Raw genomic sequence first — 19,735 nt, forward strand, 5'->3', positions numbered from 1 at the left:
TTTGAAGAGTGGTAAGAAAACTCAGTGAAACAGGAAGTCATTTTAGATCATTGTTTCCAAATACAGGGTCATTTTTTCCTCCAAATTAATTTTCACACATTTTTAAGGGACTTTAAGACTTTAATACAGGGTTTAGATGTTTTAAGGACTTTAAAATAATAATAAAAACAGTGGTTTTCTGTAATACTGTTTTATTCAGTGTGTCACATTTTTAATCAACAGAAGTCAAGAAGGCAGGTGAGAACATCCACATCCTGCCTCAGCAGTGCTGCGTCAAAAACACTTTTCTCCAAAATAAATAGGATACTGACTTCTTAGAAAAAAAAACCTACTAGCCTACGTCTGATCCCGGATCAGTCTGGAAACGATGAGCTGAACCAGAAACGACAGAGAAATCTGAGGATGTTTGAGGTGAAGAACGTAACGTTGTAAACCTTCAGGCTCGTCTTCAGAGATCAGAGTGAAGCTTCATCCTGTGAGCGTCGTTTAAAAAATGAGACGTGAACAGCAACAGTTTAAATACAGACGTGACAAAAGTTTCTATTTCCTGCTCTTTTCTACATGAAGACGGTCGTGCTGAACATTTTACTCCATTCTACTGGTTCTAAAGTGTTAACACTGAAACTAAGCATCAAGTTTTTTTCTTCTTTTACAGCTTTATGAGATGATCTCTGTCTGCGACAACGAACAAAAACGCTCCATCAGATCTTAGAAGCTCCCGATGCACTGAATGTAACATTCATCCTGCATCTGTGAATATGCATCAATGTTTGGATTCATTTTTCCTGCATTAAACTATTTTTAATCCAGGCAGAGAGCTGAGCTCCAAAATAAAAAGTTTGAGGCATTTTGCAGATTTTTTGTTAAAATCTCAACCTGCAAAAATGAAAAGTGACACAGAAACAAGAATTTTAACTAAACAATTTGCACAAAACATAGAACAGGTAATTCTAAAGAAATAAAAACCCTAAAGGAGCAATAAAATGGTGCAGATGCATGACGGCTGTTTCACAATGAGCAGCTGCAAACCATCAAAACAGCAGAAATTAAATATATCAAAAATAATAGTTTTATGTCTAATTTTTAAAAATGTAAACGAAAAAAGGAATTCAATTTAAACATTAAGACATGTTATGAAAATGATTAGAACAGACATTTTTATTTTTCAATAAGGTCAGAGAGAATCTAAATTTGTTTTTTGAAAATTATTGCTGTAAAAATGTGATTTCTAAGGGTAAACATGAATATCTGTTGATTGTCCTAACATTCAGTTAAGGTCAAGAAAATATCAGATTATTAATCAATAAAAAGCCTATTGCAAAATGTTCAAATAATGAGGAAGTAATCATGATTTTGAATATTTTATTTAAAAATTGAAAGTATTTTTTGAGTTCTAAGTTTCTAAACCTTAATTAATAAACTGCAGTTTTCTGTTCTTCAGTTTAAAACTTGTATAAATGTCTGAATTATTATCAGAAGCATCAGATTTAGATGTTTATCTGCAGTTTTCTGTGTTTCAAGAGCTGGACTGAGTAAGGAATTTATAAATATTAAAAAATGCCTTTACAGCAGAAAAAAAAAACAGCAGTCTGCATCCTCCAACTGAAGCTTTTGTTCTTTAGACAAGCAAACTTCCAGATAAATTCAAATGTTAAATGTAAAACAGATTAGATGCAATTATGTTGATAATCTGGTGCTGCATCTCTGCCTGCAGTTCCCAAAGTAACCAGCAGGTGTCCCCAGAAAACACTTTATTTAGGGATTTGTGTTTTCAGAAAATTTTAGATGCTGATTTGTATTTTACAGAGAAAATACAGAAATTTAACTCATCTCATAAAGAACAAATTTGTTCTAAATGTAAAAATCTTAAAATTTATGGTTGAGTTGTTCAGATTTCCTTAAATGTGGTACATTTAGTGGATCCAGTTCATTATGTTTCCACATAAAAAAGTCAACCGGTGCTGATATTTTAAGAGAGAATTACTTTTCAGATTCAGAAAGAAACATGTGACCATATATGATGTTTTAATTATCCCGCTAATGTAGGGATTGTACTCAGTGCTGTACCTTATTTAGGATTTGTAGAAAATGTTTGCAACTAATAAAATGAATCTATTTTTGAATGATTTACAACAAAAAAGAAAAAAAAATCAAAACATTAACCTTATCTGTGTGTTCACGAATCAATAACATATCAAATTAAATTTCAGTTTGGGCTCTGGTAAGGATGCTACCCTAGAGGCGTCACTTCCAGGTGATTTTTAACTCTTTACTGTTTTTAAATCATCAGTTTCTGCTTGAAGACTTCATGATGGAAATCTCCATCATCTCTTTCAGGCAGACGGATCCAGACGGTTTTTACATCAGAAACACTGAAACATGTCGGAGGAATGTGCCGAGGAATGAGGTCCGGACTTTGTTCATGGTTCCTGTTTACACCTTCAGCAGGAGAGAGCCCGAGGAACTTCCTGTTACAGCTGGGAACACTGGGATTCTGCTGTGGGAAGTGGGACTGGGCAGCGTGGAAAGGTCTCAGAGCTGCAGCTGCTAACCTGGAAATCTCTGCAGAACGTCCCTCCTTCCAGCCACAGAGGAAGATTCCTAAATCATTTCAGGCTGAATTTCTCTAAACTCTTAGAAAAACATATTTTAATTTTTACAGTTGTTAAAAAGCAGAATAGTTACTTTTATGACAGTAATTGCAACAAATCAGGTCCAGGCCAAAAATGTATTTTAGAGACCATATTAGATTTAAATTTGATTTTATGAGATAATATTCAGCAGAAACACGTGAATAAAATTCTGAACTTAAAGTTTTGCTGAACAAATATTAAGTCACCAGTGGTGGGCACTACAAGCTAAAGAGCTAGCTACGCTAACCCTAAAGCACTAATCATTAGTTCCACTAATGCTAGTCTGCTAAACTAACATTTAGAGGAAGCTAATGCTAATGCACTAAAGTCAATGACACAACGTAGCATAGCGCCCTCATCAGGATCACTGTTGAATAAACCTCTCACTCATGGTTTCAGTTTTATAGTTGCTGATTTTTGCGGTCAGAACCTACACAGGACATCTGCAGACTGGAGAGCTACAGCTCTTAGTGTACTTTCCATTTGCTCAAAAAAGTTTCAAGAAGAAAAAAGAGGTGAGGAAAAGGAACCAATGTATAAATTATTTCAAAATAAGAGCATGTAGATAAACGTCTACATACATGAAGTTGATAAACAAAACTTCAATATAAAAGTTGAACATTATTCAATTGAACGTTTACAAAAACAGCCAAATAAATTAAGTTTAAAATTTATCCGGAAAAAATTAATTTAGGGTAAGCTAAGTGCGCTAGCTCTGCTATTAGCGCATTAGCAGATTAGTGAAAGAGTGCCCACCACTGTCAGTTACTAATTTTAATATGTTTAAAAGACTAAACCCTGTGTACTGCGGCGCAGCTTGGCTCGCTGATTGCTTGAATGTTATTTTATTTTGGTCCTTGCATATTAATGAACGTATAATATTGTCATAAATATACTGGATTTAGCAAAATGCTGATTTCCATCTGTAGTCCCTCAGAGTGATGAAGCTTTTATTCACCCGATGAGCCCAAATAACGACTCTGTGGTTCTGCTGCGCAGCAGAAATCGGCCTGCAGGTGGCGATAAAGTTAAGCTACAGCAGAAATGGCGTGGCGGTGAGGCTGCATCTCAGTGGAGCTAAACCTATTCTGCGATCGCTAGCAGCGCTGGAGGTCAGGAAGAGGTTTCTATATTTACTTCCCTCCAGAGGAGAGCAGTGAAGTACAGTGAACTGAGAATTCAATCTCGACGTTTCACACCGTTTTCCTTCACAGCTGAGAGACACAACTTGATTTGGAGCCACATGAAGATCAGCTGCTTGTTGTCAGTGCATCTGCTGCTGTTCTGTCTGAAATATCTCAGCTATTTCCTTCCTGGAACTGGAGGAGAAACGCTGCTCCTGTTCAGGTTGAGCTGCTTGCTGGGCTGCTGAGACGAACGGATGGATTGTACGGAGCAACAAAAGGCCCGACTGACCCGTTTAAAACATAGAAACAAACATAAAGCTGGACTCTAAACGCTGTTTTCACGTAGCACCATGCCATCGGTTTCCAGTTCCTAACACTGAATCATCCTGTATCACATTTCCAGGAGTTTTTTTTTTTTTTTGTTTTTTTTTAAGACAAGGACGAACATCGCTCGCGTGACGGTGAAGAAACGAAGAAGAAGAAGAAGCAGACGGATGTGAGGAGAAAGCCGAGGTATCCGTTCGGGAGAGTCCTTCAGTCTGCCGGGGAGATTTCTGCTTGTTCATGTGAGGATTGAGGTGACAGAAGGCACGTGTAGCCAGGGCGCACTGCAAAGCTGGATCTTACTTTTGGTCTAGTTTCTACTGCAAATAATTCAGTACACTTTGAATAAGATAAAACTAACTTAAAAATAATGTTTCAGCTAATAATATGAGCTTGCTCTAAGTCAAAAATTAATTAAAATTGCAGAAAAAGTCCTAACTGGCAGATTATTTCACTTATAACAAAACATTTTTCCCATTTTATAAGTGAGATAATCTGCCAATAATCACTTTTTTCGTCAGTATTAAGGAATTAAAACAAGCTCCTTGCTGATAAGTTACTTATAAGTTAGTTTTGTCTTATTTTAAGTGCAATAAGATATTTGCTTTAGAAACTAGACTAAAAATGCTTGGTAAGATTGAGTGTTTTTGCAGTGTGGGGGGTTTATGAGCAGTGAACCGCCGTCCATCCAAACAGCCGACTGAGCTTTTCTCCGCGTCACAAAGAAATCTGCCCTCCAGCAGATTTTTCTCTTTTTTTGTCAGAGAAGCTCAGAGCTTTCTGCTCACTAAAACATGTGAATGAATCTGGGCCTCCGGCGGTTTAAACCCGAACTGAGACGTGTTCCAGTGAGCGGGCCGGAGCCGGAGCCGGGGCCGGGGCCGGAGCCGGAGCCGGGGCCGGGGCCGGAGCCGGAGCCGGGGCCGGGGCCGGGGCCGGGGCCGGGGCCGGAGCCGGAGCCGGGGCCGGGGCCGGAGCCGGAGCCGGGGCCGGGGCCGGAGCCGGAGCCGGAGCCGGAGCCGGAGCCGGGGCTGGAGCCGGGGCTGGAGCCGGAGCCGCTGCAGTCGGACACGCAGGGGGCGGGGGAGGAGTTATTGCTTTCAGCTCGTTGCCAGGGCAACTCTGCGTGCTGACGCCTCGGTTGAGGGCGTTAGCGGCGTGCGGCGCGGCCATGTCGGTGCGCGGGATGTTGACGGGGCAGGAGCGGGTGCGGGCGTGGCCCTTGTGGCCCCCCGGGTGGCACACGAGGCTTCCCACGGTGTCGACAGGCGACAGGTGGCGCTTCAGCCAGCGCTCCACCCGCTCCTCCTTGTACTTGATGGAGTACCAGGTGAGGAAGATGAAGAGGAAGCCGAGGAACTTGAGGCTGGCAGCCAGGCCGAAGTAGACGAAGCGCAGGGAGGTGACGTCGTACTCCCAGCAGGAGCCGTGAACGCCGCAGTCCTGCTGCCACAGCATGCAGGTGGTGTCGATGACGGCGCCGAAGTAGATGGGCGTCGGGATGTAGGCTGGGAGGAAGAGGAGGGAGAGGAAGATTCAGAAACGACTTTCAATTCAGAAACCAATTTTTCTTTTCAAACGGTCTACAGATTCTGTTTGACTGACGAGACGAAAACACAGAAGCTGCGTTTGGTTGACCACATAACTGCGCAACGTGAAATTTTGAAAATAAATTCTCCTAATGGAAACACGCTAATTTCGTAAAAGTTCTCGTTTTTTGATAAAATGTTATGCCACCATGATGAAGTGGTTTAAAAGGTGGTTTATTTCGCATGATCTACAACCAAATGTTACCATGAAGAAGAAAACAGGAAGTGGTTGGATAATCATAGCATGCATGTTTTTAAAGTCTCATCAGATGGCCAAACTTATTCATGTGTGATTTTTACCTCTCTTACTTATTTCACTGAAATGCTGCAATTGCAAAACTGTGTTTTTTCACCATCAGAGGAATATTGACAAAGTTTTGCAAACATTTGTAAAGCAAAAGCAGCTTCTGTAAATAAAAAGATCATTTATTTAAATCTTTGTGTAACTGCCTGGCTTTTTTCTTAAAATAAAAATATCAAAGAATCATCTACAATTTAATTTTACAAAAAGATGAAGCAGACTAAAATTATTTTTGTAGCATTTTGAATCGATTCAGGATTTCCAGGATGAAGAATTGTTTTATTTATCTGAAGAGAAAACAGACCCAAAGTTTAACCAACAACCAAACACTGAGCTCGTTTCTGCTCACCAAGAGTCCTGAGGAGAACAAACTGCATCCCCAAGGCGAACGGCCGCTCCTGCTCTGCAACAGACCTGCAGCACAAAACACAAAAACGCTCAGAAATGTAAAAATTAAGAGAAAAACAAGAAACAGAGCTGCAAAAACACACAATCTTACCAGTTTGTGTAAGATTGTGACATGTTATGTCACTTATTTTTCAATATTATATGTGAATAACTTGACAGTGAAACTAGTATTTTTTTCAGTTGGTAATAAGGAATTACTGACTTAAATCAAGCTCCTGTATCTCGCTGAAGAGTTATGTGTGAGTTAGTTTTTTCTAAGCCATTTGCACGAGAAACTAGACAAAAATACTTGGCAAAATGTGTGTTTTTGCAGTTTACTGCAATATTTCACAGTCCCTTTTAAGGTGGTGGTTCCCACAATTTTTCCTTCCAAGTAACTTTCTATTAACATGGATGGAAGTTGATGTTTTTTGAAACCCAAAAGTTTTTTCGTTACGACCCCCTAGTGGCTACAAATGGTACAACGCTTCAGCATATTTCATTGTAAAGTTCTTAGGTCTTAGGTCAGAAGCAGAAGAGAAAGCGAATTACCTGAGAGTGACGATGATGGCGGAAGGCTGGGCGCAGGCGGTGATGAGCGTGACGATGAAGAGGAAGATGAGGAAGGGGATGAGGGTGTTGCAGGTTCGGTCGCACTTCCCGGAAACGGCGTAGCCGTTCTCGTTCAGGTAGGTTTTGACGATGACGAGCTGCAGCTGGTTGCTGCCCTGACCGCCGGACGACGGCGTTATGACCTGGCGGCTCTGGACGCAGGCGCAGTCCGAGTAGTTCCTGATCTGAACGACACAATGACACGTCTGGAGGTTCAGATATCACGAGGAAAACAAGACCGACGAGGTGTGGAGCAAGACACACAATCTGATGGTGGGAATAAATGTGGCATTCATGTTGGGTTTTAAAGATGACCTGCTATGTTTCCTTTGAATCCAAATAATCTGCTGCTGGCCACGCCCCCAAACTCAACTTTACACTCATGAAAATGGCTGAAAACAGATGTGCAACTATACAATCGTACATCTTTGAAAAACAGAAGTGGAGCCTCATGCACAACCAACAATGCAATTCTGGATGGGAAGTCAACAACAAACCTCTTTTTCTTTTCCAGCAGCCATTGTAGCATACAACAGTAAAACCAGAAGACCAAACATGCTAGGGTTTGGCTGCGGTTGCTAGGTAACAGGGTGGACTTTGCTGCAGTTGCTAGGTAACAGGGTGGACTTTGCTGCGGTTGCTAGGTAACAGGCTGGACTTTGCTGCGGTTGCTAGGCATCGGGTTGTGATAATACATTCCTAAGGTTTTTGAAATGGCTCATTTTCCAGACATGAACAAAAAACATGAACTTATTGCCAAAAACCAGCTGTGTTTTTTAAGCACTTGGTTTGATTTTGGAAGAAGCAGAGATTTTTCTTTATTTATTTCGAATATGATAGAAGTATAAAATCACACATGAACAAGGAATGCAAAAGACATATTTTTGTACGACAAAACAATTTTGCATAATAAGTGTTTTTTAATGGATAAGCTGAGCGGCTCGACATCAGAACTGGTTTTGAAATGGATAAATCAGGCTAAAGTTAATTTTCTGGAATACTTTTACCTAATCCCTGACCAATTTATCTGAACTCTATAAAATCGATCAAAAATCCAGTCAGAATGAAGACAGAAGCCTTTAGATGACATGAAAAACATGTTTTCTAAGAGACATTTAACAAAATATTAATTCTAAAAGGGGCGAATGCTAATATTTTAGTTTTTCTGTATAATTTTGACAAAATTCTGCAACCAGTTCCTATTGTTAAAATTCTTTGACTGCATATGTTTTATAATCATCCCTGTCCATTTTTCAGGAATTGTCATTTTAAGTGTGTATTCTGTAGAATAAAAATAAAACTTGTCTTTTTGAATTTCCATGTTTTTAAGATTTGCCGCTGAAATATTAGTAGTAAAACATCATCTGCATGTGCATTTCCCCCCTCCCACCCCTGTTTCTTACCCCGTTTGTGTCGTTGGCCACGCTGCCGCAGCCGGCCAGGCAGGGGTTAAAGTACGTGATGCCGTCGGAGCCGCAGACCGGCGCGTACTCGTGAATTTTACACCCACAGTTCACGTTACAACCTCCTGTCAGGTTCCTCTGAGTCATGGTGAGCGTCGGCCTGCAGAGAGGAAAACACACTCAGAGGCAAGACTAATAACAGGCGACATGAGCAGGATGCAGCAAGAAACACGTGAATTAGTGACGATTTAGTGAAAAAAATGATTGAGCATAGAGTAAGAAGGGAGGAGAAAGAAAAGATGAAAGGAGAAAGGCAGGATGATGGAGGAAGAAACACGTGAAAAGACGCGGCAGCGATCCAGAGCGCGTCTGTCCCAAGCTGTCCTTGGACTCTCTCCATCTGAGTCACGTAATCTCCCCGAGAGACGCTGCGTCCAAACAGAAAACGCCTCCGTTTACGGACTCAATATGCAGCATCTCCGCTCTGATCTGCAGACTCCACCAATTTACAGATGAGCTGATAACAAAATGGACCCGGGGGCCAAACTGGATTAGATTAAAACCTTTCAGAGTTTCTGCTTACCGGTGGAGGCGAGAAGCGGCGAGGGGGGGGGGGTAACCTGCAAAAAGTTGTTTAAAATGTCTGCAGGCTGTACTTAGGAACCAGTGCAGAAGTATTTCAGACAGCCAGCTACACTGCAGCTGGGCAACATAGCTTCAAATTAAAATCTACAATCTTTTTAATTCAAATAACAAAAAAATACCGCACCTCCCTCACTTTTTCCTTAAAAATAAGATTTATATGACAAAAAATATCTGAAAAAACTGATGCTTTCACTTAAAACTGAGACTTTTTTTAAATCAATACTAAGGAATAATTGACTCAAAACAAGCTCCTTTATCTTGTTGAAATGTTTCTTATAAGTTGGTTTTGTCTCTAGATATTTTCACTAGAAACTAGATAAAAATACTTGGAATAATTTTGCAGTGTGTAATTACTGTTAGTCCTCAATTAGGGTGGCTGAACACAAGTGCATGCCACACCTTTCAGATTTTTTTATTAGGAAAACATTTTTAAAAACAAATTATGATGTTGGTACGTCACACAGACTTTTTTGTTGAATTATTTTAATTAATAACAGAATAAAATGATGCAACATGCAGGAAATTCTTGAACAGATTAAACATAAAACCCCTGAAACGACTCAACATGTTTTAGCAACACCAACTCTCTCTCTCCTCACCCGGTGGTGTAGGGGATGTTGATTCCTCCGAGGTTGATGCTTTCGCAGCCCACGATGAAGAGCGTGGAGAAGCAGAGCAGCGACACGCCGCTGCAGATCATCGCCAGCTTGGCCGACTCCCGAGCGCCCAGCTTCAGCTTCTTAATGATGTAGCCGCCCAGCACGATGCCCACGCCGGCGCTGGGCACGATGATCACACCTGGGGGACAAAACAGTACCAGAGCATCAGAAGACCGGGCCGGCGCCGCCTGCTGAGCCTAATGATGCATCTAAAGAGAGTCCAGATAGTTTTTCACTTACAAAATAATGGAGCAGAAACAAGGAACAAGTCAGGCAACTTAAAAATATCCAGAACTAGATACATTTTTGTGCAGATTATTTATTTTCCTTAGCTGTTTAATTCAATGAAAACTAAAAACCTGCAGCAGATGCACCATGCTAATAACAGACTAACAACACTGTGGAGTAAATTCACAAAGATCGCTTAATGTTTGCACACCAGAGTCTGTGCATCTGCTGAATTCCTAATTGGATGTGTTTAGTGCAAAGTGCATTGTTAATCTGATGCACAAGCATAAACACAGCAGGTAGGATGAGCAAAATGTGGTAGAAATGTAGGAACTTTGCATTAGTTTGTGGATTCTGCAGTCAGAGATCAAACAAGCAGAAAATATGTAAACATTTTGCAGCTAAATGAATATTTTTAGGGAAACTGACGGACAACAGAAGTGCTGTTCTTTAGTTTTTGCTTTAGTGCTCCAAAAGTCACTTTGGAGCATAAAATGCAACATATAAGTTTTGCAACAGTCCAAAATGTCTAAGAATTGCTAAAAGTCAAAGAAAGGAGAGTAAAATGGAGAATAAATTATCAGTCATTTCTGATTTTACTACCCAGGAAATGTTTCTGGATAGTAAAACCAAGGCTCTGTTTGTCCAGGAAGGAAAACAGAAACAACAATGTATTTATCCAAATTAAATTCAAACAAAGGCGCAGTAATCCTGTTTACAAGCAGAACTCTCACTGTTTCTACATTAAACTGACAGGAAGTGATGCCTCTTCTACTTTCCTGTCCTACAAACACAAAGGTAGATGTTTTTGTAGGATTTTAATTCATTAATAATTAGAAATGACCAAAATATAACTATAACTCTTTTCTTTGACCATCATAAACGTAAATATGGTCTTTCAGGGCAGTTTGTTAGTTTTTTATGGAGCTAAATTGGAGCCATAAAGTTTGTTCAAAAGAAACACCTGGAAACAGAAAAAAGTTTGAGTAAAAAAAAAACATTTGAAACTTAAAAATCTGCTCAAAACTGCTTTTTGGATTCAAGATCGTCTTTCAGTCTCAGATTATTACTATTATTTTCCGTCCTAAACGTTTTTTCAGTTGCATGTGGTTTCTGTCAAAACTTTGCATTTTCCTTTACAAGAAATGTGTTTGTTGAGTATTTACTTTTATTATTGCATGAGCTTTATTTTTTTTTATTACTCTGGTTTTCTTTTGGACAAACCAGCTTTGATCTAAGAGCTCTGATCCATTTTCCCATTAATGTCTGTCAAGGTCAACTTTTCCAAGCTGCTTTTGTTTTTTTGCAGCCATCAGTTTGCCCTAAACAGCGAGCAGCAGTAGAGAGAGCTGAGCATCCCAGCCGCCGCCTCCAGGCAGCCATGCATCACCATGGCAGCACACAGCGAGTGGGAGGCCATGCAGGACGGCGAGCGTGGAGCCCAGGCAGAAACCGTGCCGCCTCTCAGCTTCTTCCCTACATGCATCGAATCCCAACAGCCTCTATTAGTAAACTAATAAAATGTTTAAAGATGACCATAAATTAAATACACGTCAAAAACACAAATTGGATCAAGTATTTTTGGTCTAGTTTCTAGTGCAGTAAAATAAGATAAAAACTAACTAAAATATAACTTTTCATCCAGTTATAGGAAAATAATTAAGAATTATTTCACTCATATGGAAAAAATGTAAGATAAATAATCTGCCAGTGGAGCTAGTACTTTTTCATCAGCATTAAGGAATTATTGATTTAAAACAAGTTCCTATATTTTGCTGAAAAGTTAGTTTTGTCTTATTTCTAGTTTATAAAGATATTTGCACTAGAAACTAGACCAAGTTACATTATCTTGTAACTCTGACAAGATAACAGTTTTATGAGTTTTTAGTGACGGTCAGTGTGGCTAACATTACAAATGCCTGGCGGTGTGAAGTATGTCTGGTCAAAACAGATAAAAATCTGCGTCATTAATCCTCCAGTGAATTAAAAACCTCAACAGAAAAACTGAAAGCTGAACACAGCCTCCAGCTTCCGGCACACAGTTTACGATAATACCAAGCAGGAGATTTGAGCTAAAGGAGCGACTGAGAACATTCCTCAGCCTTCACAATAATAACACTGTAACATAACAAATAAAGTGCTCATAACTGCCTATTTTAATAGTTAAAACACCAAATATACCTTAATATGCCTCAACACACAGCAGAAACCGTCGTAGCGCAACCACAGAAGCTAAAACCCACGGTCTTCCTTATTTCGAACTTGAGGGCTCAGCCAATCAGCATCAAGGGAAATTAATGCTGCTCTAGGATTGGCTGCTTTTTACAAATGTCAGCCAATAGCGTCTCCAGTAGCATTGAAACTTGGTTTGTCAGCTTTCCATTTTCTTACAATATTTTCGACAGGCTTTATGAAAAAAAAATCTGTAAGGTCAATTTAGCAGAGGTCTATATATTTTATGGCTGGAACTAACAATTATTTTAGTTATCGATGAATTGGATCGATAACTAAAATATGGTTAAATGGTTACGCCATTTAACCACGTAAGCCTTTTTTAAAATAAAATATTTTAAATACATTAAATATGCAAATAAACAAAAAATTCAGCTCGTTTTATTGCTTAAAATGAAATGGTACACTTGATTATTTGCAGATTAATTGATTATTTTTGTATTAACTGATTAATAATTGGATAGCAAAAGCAGACTAAATCAAAGATGCTTTACAATCCTTAGTAGGAGATTAAGTGTTCACAGAATTTCAACCAGATAACGCTAAAACGATGCTATTTAAGGAGTTCTAGATAGATTTATATAGTATGTTTTATGTACAGCTTTGGCTTAATTACTTAAACAGTATAAGAATCGGGTGCAAATAATACATAATATATGGATTTCCTCCATTAAAGTTTGGGTTTTTTGAAAACATTCATCTCAACATAACTATACAGCAATTACAGATTGCTATTTATTCTGGGATTTTTAGAAATCTGTACCAAAAAAATGTGTTAAAATGGAGGATTAGGTGGAACGTTTCAGGACAGGAGAGCTTTTCAGATGTAAAAGCAGCTCTCTGGGTCGGATTTTACTCTGATGGGCATAAAGTGGGAATCAAAATGTCTGTGTCTGAGTGGCAGATTAAATCACGACTTCACAGCCCACTCCTGGTCCAGCTGAGACGGTTATGCAACCAAACACTTAAAGATCTCAGATATCAGAAGCCTCCCAAGGCGTGACTTCATGGAGACTCAGGCGAACATGAGCTGAATCGTTCAGAAACCTTTAACTTAATAACATTCATGAACTTCATGTAAAGTTCCAGCGACTAACATGCTTCACTTTAACCTCCGTTAAAAATGGATGCTCCACATTTTATCCCTAAAAACCAAACCACTCTCAGCATTATTTGGATTTAAAAACAGATGTTTGACAAACTGGAACAGAAAAAAGTCACCAGCTGCATGTTGGGTTAGCCATTAGCTGGAAAATACACCAAAACGAAGCCTATGCTTCACTTAGTGATGCTTCACAACATCAGAAAAAAACACATCTTCATGAGCGCCACACTTCTGATGCCCTATTTTCTTTCCTGACTTGTAATTTTCCACATTTGATTATGGTTTAACTAAAGATTTAATATTCCCAATGCTGATGACCAACACTTATTAACTCTTCAGATTCAATATTTATTCTAATTTATGTCAGGATATTTTTAAGTAGGGGTGCATAATGTATCGGCATCAATTAACATCGGTGTTTTAACATTTAAAAAGGTAAAACTGGTGTTTTAAATAACTCGTGTTTATTTTTATCTCGTTTCTGGAGGAGGATTGGTCATGTGGTCAAACATAAAAGTATTAAATATACTTATCTGTTATATAAATATTATTCAAAAGTCTAAATATTTCAAGATTAAAGTCATAATGTTAAGAGGAAAAAGTCATATTATAATTTAATTATAATATTTTGATTCAATTTGCGTAGTATGCCTTTAATCTCAAAATATTATGACTTAATTCTTGTATTACTTCCACTTTATTCTTGCAAGACTTTATTCTCAAAATATTTTTGACTTTGTCTTAATTTTGATTTTATTCTCATGATTTTATTTTTGTAATATTATGACTTTATTCTTATATTATTTTGACTTTCTGCGACTATATTCTCAAAATATAACAACTTTATTCTCGTATTATTTTAGCTTTATTTATGTAATTTTATTTTTTATGCTTTCTTAGTATGGCCCTAATTCTCAGTGGTACCTATTCCTGCAATCATGCAGGTAAACTGAGTTTAAACTTATAATGTGTAAGAAGTTGTAACAGTATAACTGCTGATTTAACTGCATGTTTCAGTGCATATCTGTGTTTGTGTGTGGAGGTTTTATGAATATTTGGAGAGCAGTCCTGCAGCTCCGTCTGCTCGGTGCTCGCCTTCATTTGGAGACCAGCAGTTTCTTTATTATTAATGCTGGCTTGCAGCCCTGGAAGTCTCTGCAGAGCGGCTTAGATGAACTGAGCAGAGCAGGGTGTTGTCCCGCTGTCTGCATCTCCTCTCCGACGTTAAATACAGACACGTTTCCGCTCTCATGAACGTTTCTGTTCTCCAGCTCACCGGTGTAGATGCTGGCGCTGGAGGCCGGGATCCCGAACTGCGACTCGATGAACTTGGGGATGAAGGTGATGAAGGCGGTGACGATGGCGCTCTCGGCCGTGTAGGACAGGCTGACGAAGAGGAAGGTCACGTTGCTGAGGATCCTCACCGCAGCTTTGGGAAGATCTGCAAGACGACAGAGAGACGAGAAGAAAAAGTCTGGTTTACTTAAAAATCATCTGCAGGAAAAAAAAACGTTCTGTAGGAGGAAATCTGCAAAGCATCAAGGATATAGATTTTATTATGACGTCTGTTTCATATCAAATTAAAACTGGTTCTCTGCTTGTTCCCAGTCTAATTCTTCCACAGAGACCAATTTACCCCACAGTAAAAATCAAGCACTTTCAAGGTAAGTTTTCAAACTTTTCCAGCACCAAACTGTGGAGATAAAATCAATAAAGGAACTAAAAAAAGACGATATATGTGACAATATTCATTTCTGTTATTAATCCTGTTTTGTGAGAATTTTCTACATTTTGTAGCAAAGAAACGAAAAATAAACCAAAACATTTTATTTCACACACCTGACCAGAACGAGATCAAAACACTAATTTAGCAAAAAATCTCCTAATTTTATTAACATTGTTTTATGTATAATATATAATCTGTTCTTTATTTCAGTTAAACAGATCAATAAGTAATTGAACCATTAGAAATATTAAATATTGATTATGTTGAAACAACCCAAAGATGTTGCTTAAAAGGTAAATGACCTTCCTGCTCAAATTAAATTCTTAAACAAAATATACAAAGAAATATCTAAAAAATATATTTCTTGCAAAGTTTTCTGGCATTTAGCAAATTGAAATAATCTTGGTAATTGTAATTAACCTAAAACACTAAATGTTAGTAAGATTTTACTTCAGATAGTGATTCAAAAATGTGTTTACATCTTTTTCCTAGAAGAGTGAAATATCTGGTTTCAACTGTAGATAATGTTTCCAATCTTTAATCAAATATTAAATTACAAAACTGTGCAGTTTGAATATCAAGCACTTTCAAAACCTTGAAAACACCAAATTGAAACTGGAGCATTTTGAAGGATTTAATCCCTGAACTAAAGCTACAAAGAAATTAAACTCTTATTTCTCTCAAGTAATAGAGAAAAAACATTAAAGAATCTAAATCTGAAATCATAACCACTAGTTTCTTTCTTAATACTTTGCATCTCAGCAGAGATGTTTTGCTCCTGAAAGCGGCTCTAAGACAGAAGAAAGATGGCGGCACCTTTGATGTCCTTCCCGAAGCCCATGGACGAGGTGACCGTCTGGTGCTTGCTGTTGTTGCTCTTCTCCTTCAGCACGTCGTCGTCGCTGGACATGTCGTCCAGGCTCAGCTTTTTCCTCCTCTTCTTCTTCTTGTGTCGAGGAGGGAGCTTCTTGGGGAAGGTGAACATGGGGAATATGACCAGCAGCATGGCGACGGCGCACAGCAGGAAGCCGCTCCACCTGGAAACGGGAACCGAATCAGTCTTCCAAACCAGAAACCTTTTCTCTATGGTGTCAGATCACATTCATAACCATTCACATCATTTTTAAATTGTGAGGTACTCCAATCAAAAAAGAAACATGACGATTCATAATATTAGACACTCAAGTTGTACGAGAATAAAGTTGAAATACATTTAAAAAGTTGTAGTATTATGAGAATACTGATAAAGTTATTATTTTCTCATAATATTATGATTTTATTCTGATACAAGTTTATTCTTGTAATTTTATTTCATTTTTTAACAGTATAGCCCAAATACTTTGTCATAAAAAAACTCTGAGCATAAAAATAATTTTCTGTTACAGACCAACACAAAGTGGTGCAGAAATGTGAAAATGTTATCAGAAACATTTAGCGTCGTTTGCTGCACGGTGAAAACTGAGACTTTTGGTTGTAACGTGATAAAATGCAAAGAAGTTTACGGGGTATGAATACTTTTGCGAGACACTGCGAATATAAAATATTGGATATTGAAATTATTGCGACTCAAACATTTTTAAAACACCTTAGATTAACATTTTGAATCTCGAGAGTGGGAGCAGATTTAGCAGGAACATTACCAACATGTTCCAGTTTGTTTTCATTTACAGAAGCAACGGGAGATCAGGAAACACACACACACACACACACACACACACTGTGCCACCCCAGGTGTGAAGCGACTAGCCTCGACTGATCAGATCACTCAGAGACACGAGGCGAGAACAGAGGCAATCTGGATGTTATTGGGCGTAAATGAGCCGATCCGTTCACAAACACCCGTCCTGCCTTCATCAGCTGTAATTCATGCAGGAAGCCCGACGGCCGCTTCCTGCTGAGTCACCGGCTACACAGGCGGAGAGACGGCGGCTTCGCTAGCAGCTCTGAACATCTGAATCATCAGCAGCGGCATGTTCAGAGAGACGACAGAACGATTTATAAAACGCATCATAAAGGAAAGTTCAGGATGATTGAGCTTCAGAAAAAGAAAAGAAACAAGAAAACGGGTTCATTCGGATGGATGGATGGATGGATGGATGGATGGATGGATGGATGGATGGATGGATGGATGGATGGATGGATGGATGGATGGATGGACGGATGGACGGATGGAGTTTTGCTTATTTTTTAACTTAAATCTCCAGTTAATCAGTAAAATAAAATGAAGATGGGATCAAATTAAATCCCGTCCTGAACATGTTTTATGAACATATTCTTCATAAAAGTTACACAACAGATAAACAGTTATCCTGTAAACAGTAAGTCGCTTTTCCGCCATTAGCACATTGAGCAGCATTGATTGACAGCACTAAGACCCTCCTCCTGGCTCTGATTGGTTGTTTTTGGTCGGGAGCTGTAAATTTCTTCAGACGGCAATTGATCATTTCACAGATTGGCATAGTGACAGTTTTAACAAATATGTAAAAAAAACATATTCTTCATAAAAGTTACACATTTAAAAACAATTGTAAGGCATAGGAATGTTTGACCTCCTCCCAACAGAGCGGCTAATTGGTCTCACCAGTTGCCGATGAAGCGCGGGTCGCTCTGGTCGATGTTCACCACGGTCTTTGGGTCGACGTAAAACCCAATCAAGACTCCACCCAGCAGGTAACCGGCCGCCGGGCCCAGAGCTCCCATCACATACATGATGGCTGCAAGCAGAAACACGTAAACATTAAATTATTACGTTTTTCATCGCCACTAGGGGGCAGAAACAAACACCAACAGGCATTTATTACGTTTACTGCCACTAGGGGGCAGAAAAAAACACAAATAGGCATTTATTACGTTTACTGCCACTAGGGGGCAGAAAAAAACACAAACAGGCATTTATTACGTTTACTGCCACTAGGGGGCACAAATACACATTTATAGCTTGTATTAATAAAATAATATTTAAACACACAAATTTTATCTTTAAGGTGCTGCTTGTGTGTCTGGAGTCTAAAGGGCCACAGAAAAAGCTGTGGGGGGCCGGATTTGGCCCCTGGACCATTTTCTGCATCTTATGTGTGAAAACATCACAGTTTCTTCCTCTGAGAACTACAGAGAATGACCTTTGATATCAATTTGCTCATGAACTCAGTGACATTTGCTAATTTTTTTAGGATTTATGGAACAATTCACACCACGGCTATTGAAACAATAAGAGCCGTGAGTGCCAGTCATGTGTGCAGATCATATGACGGCACAATATGGGCCCAGCTGGAGGCTGGGAGTTAAGATTTCTCCAATTAGAGGGAATTACAGCGGATAAATCCCTGGCTCCGGTTGAAAGCAAACACAAAAATGTGATGGCGTGACTGAAAACTCAAAGCTGGGCCAGGCACAGACCCAGACTGAGGCTTAGCTAACCGGTCCAGTAAACCCACTGAGAGCACTGGGTTCACCGGTGATGGTCCACTTTCAATAATGGTTTTATTTCTGACTACGAAGGTATTGTATGGTAAATCAGCTTTTACTTATTGACATTATTGTGCTGTGTAAAACATGAATTGTTTGGTTTTGTATTTTACAAACTGTAGAGAAATGCAGTTGAAGTTTTTTAGTATTTCTTTTCTATTGGTGACACAGTGAGGATAAAACCAGACATGCACTCACTGAAAACATGTTTAAAGATTTTTGGCCAAAAATAATCAAATGTAAAGTTTTTGTAAAAGTTTTCCTCTCCAGGATGCTCCTGAAAATGAGTTAATCTCAATTAGCCCCACCTTTTAAACCAAGGCAAGAAATCATTTTACAGGCCAAGAAGTGATTCATTTTATATTTCAAGACAAAAATTGAAATATTATAGATAAATAATAAGTTGGCACATCTTAAATAATTTTTAAAATGATGAAATTGTGTTTTAAAAAGTCAGATTTATGCTCCATGTTAACTAAACAGACTTTATGCATTACTCTATTAAAGAAAAGAAAGCAAATCAACATGTTTGTCAACACTAAGAGGAGAAATTATTCAGCAGATTCTGCTAAATATTTAATTTATCCATCAAAGAAGCAGCTTTGAGTTTTAATTTAAAACTGTAAAAATATCCCAGACAGTCCAAGAGAATCAGAACCAAACTGCTTCCTGGTTCTCCTCCATCCCTGACGGACAAGCGAAGCTCAGGATGATAAAACATACGGCCTGCGCTGACGGCTCGGCCTTCAGCAGCATGGAGGATAATCCTGGACGGGGGAACGAGGGGAAACCCTGCGCCGACCTCCAGCCGCGTTACGCAACGAGCTGCAGAGCATCGGGTCGGATCAGACAGAACCAGGCTGACAGAAACATGAAGACGGACAAACACCCAGGACGGGGAACGTGATAAATAATCCGGACAGCCTAAAGACAGCAAGCGATGTAGTATTTTCTGTCCCTGTAATAAAACATCCGAATGAAAACGGTTTTTTACTGCTGCAGCAGTACAGATAAATAATCCTGCAAAATGTGTTGAATCACGCACTGATTCTGTAATAATTCTGCTGCTTTTAATGTTGACGTGTATTTATTTATTGGCACAAACAAAAATTAGTGAGAAAAATCAATCATAAACAAAAAGTTTTATGTTCTAAAAACACCAGAAATAAAAGATTTTAATCATTTTCTTACATTTTAAATATGCAGGAGCTTCAACACAGCAACAGTTGCATGCAGCTCTTTACCACAGGCTCATTTATTTAGTTTATTCTGATGTTGAGGTAAGCATGAAGGTCAGGC

The 19,735-nt window shown here is 38.9% G+C and overlaps 1 protein-coding gene across 1 annotated transcript in view; it reads right to left on the bottom strand.

The window, feature by feature from the left end:
* Window positions 1-174: 174 nt before the first annotated feature.
* LOC106919715 (solute carrier organic anion transporter family member 5A1-like) overlaps window positions 175-19,735 on the bottom strand; it is a 34,731-nt gene continuing 15,170 nt past the window's right edge. The window contains exons 2-9 of the mRNA XM_014990258.2: window positions 17,553-17,685; window positions 15,788-16,008; window positions 14,522-14,686; window positions 9,621-9,819; window positions 8,377-8,536; window positions 6,914-7,158; window positions 6,324-6,388; window positions 175-5,592 (exon numbers count right to left, since the gene is read on the bottom strand). Coding sequence (XP_014845744.2) covers window positions 4,907-5,592; window positions 6,324-6,388; window positions 6,914-7,158; window positions 8,377-8,536; window positions 9,621-9,819; window positions 14,522-14,686; window positions 15,788-16,008; window positions 17,553-17,685 — 1,874 coding nt within the window. The 3' untranslated portion in view covers window positions 175-4,906. The remainder of the gene's footprint in view (window positions 5,593-6,323; window positions 6,389-6,913; window positions 7,159-8,376; window positions 8,537-9,620; window positions 9,820-14,521; window positions 14,687-15,787; window positions 16,009-17,552; window positions 17,686-19,735) is intronic.

The sequence above is a fragment of the Poecilia mexicana genome, unplaced genomic scaffold (assembly GCF_051168715.1).
Source record: "Poecilia mexicana isolate PSO_F unplaced genomic scaffold, ASM5116871v1 scaffold_17, whole genome shotgun sequence".
NCBI classification, from domain to species: domain Eukaryota; kingdom Metazoa; phylum Chordata; class Actinopteri; order Cyprinodontiformes; family Poeciliidae; genus Poecilia; species Poecilia mexicana.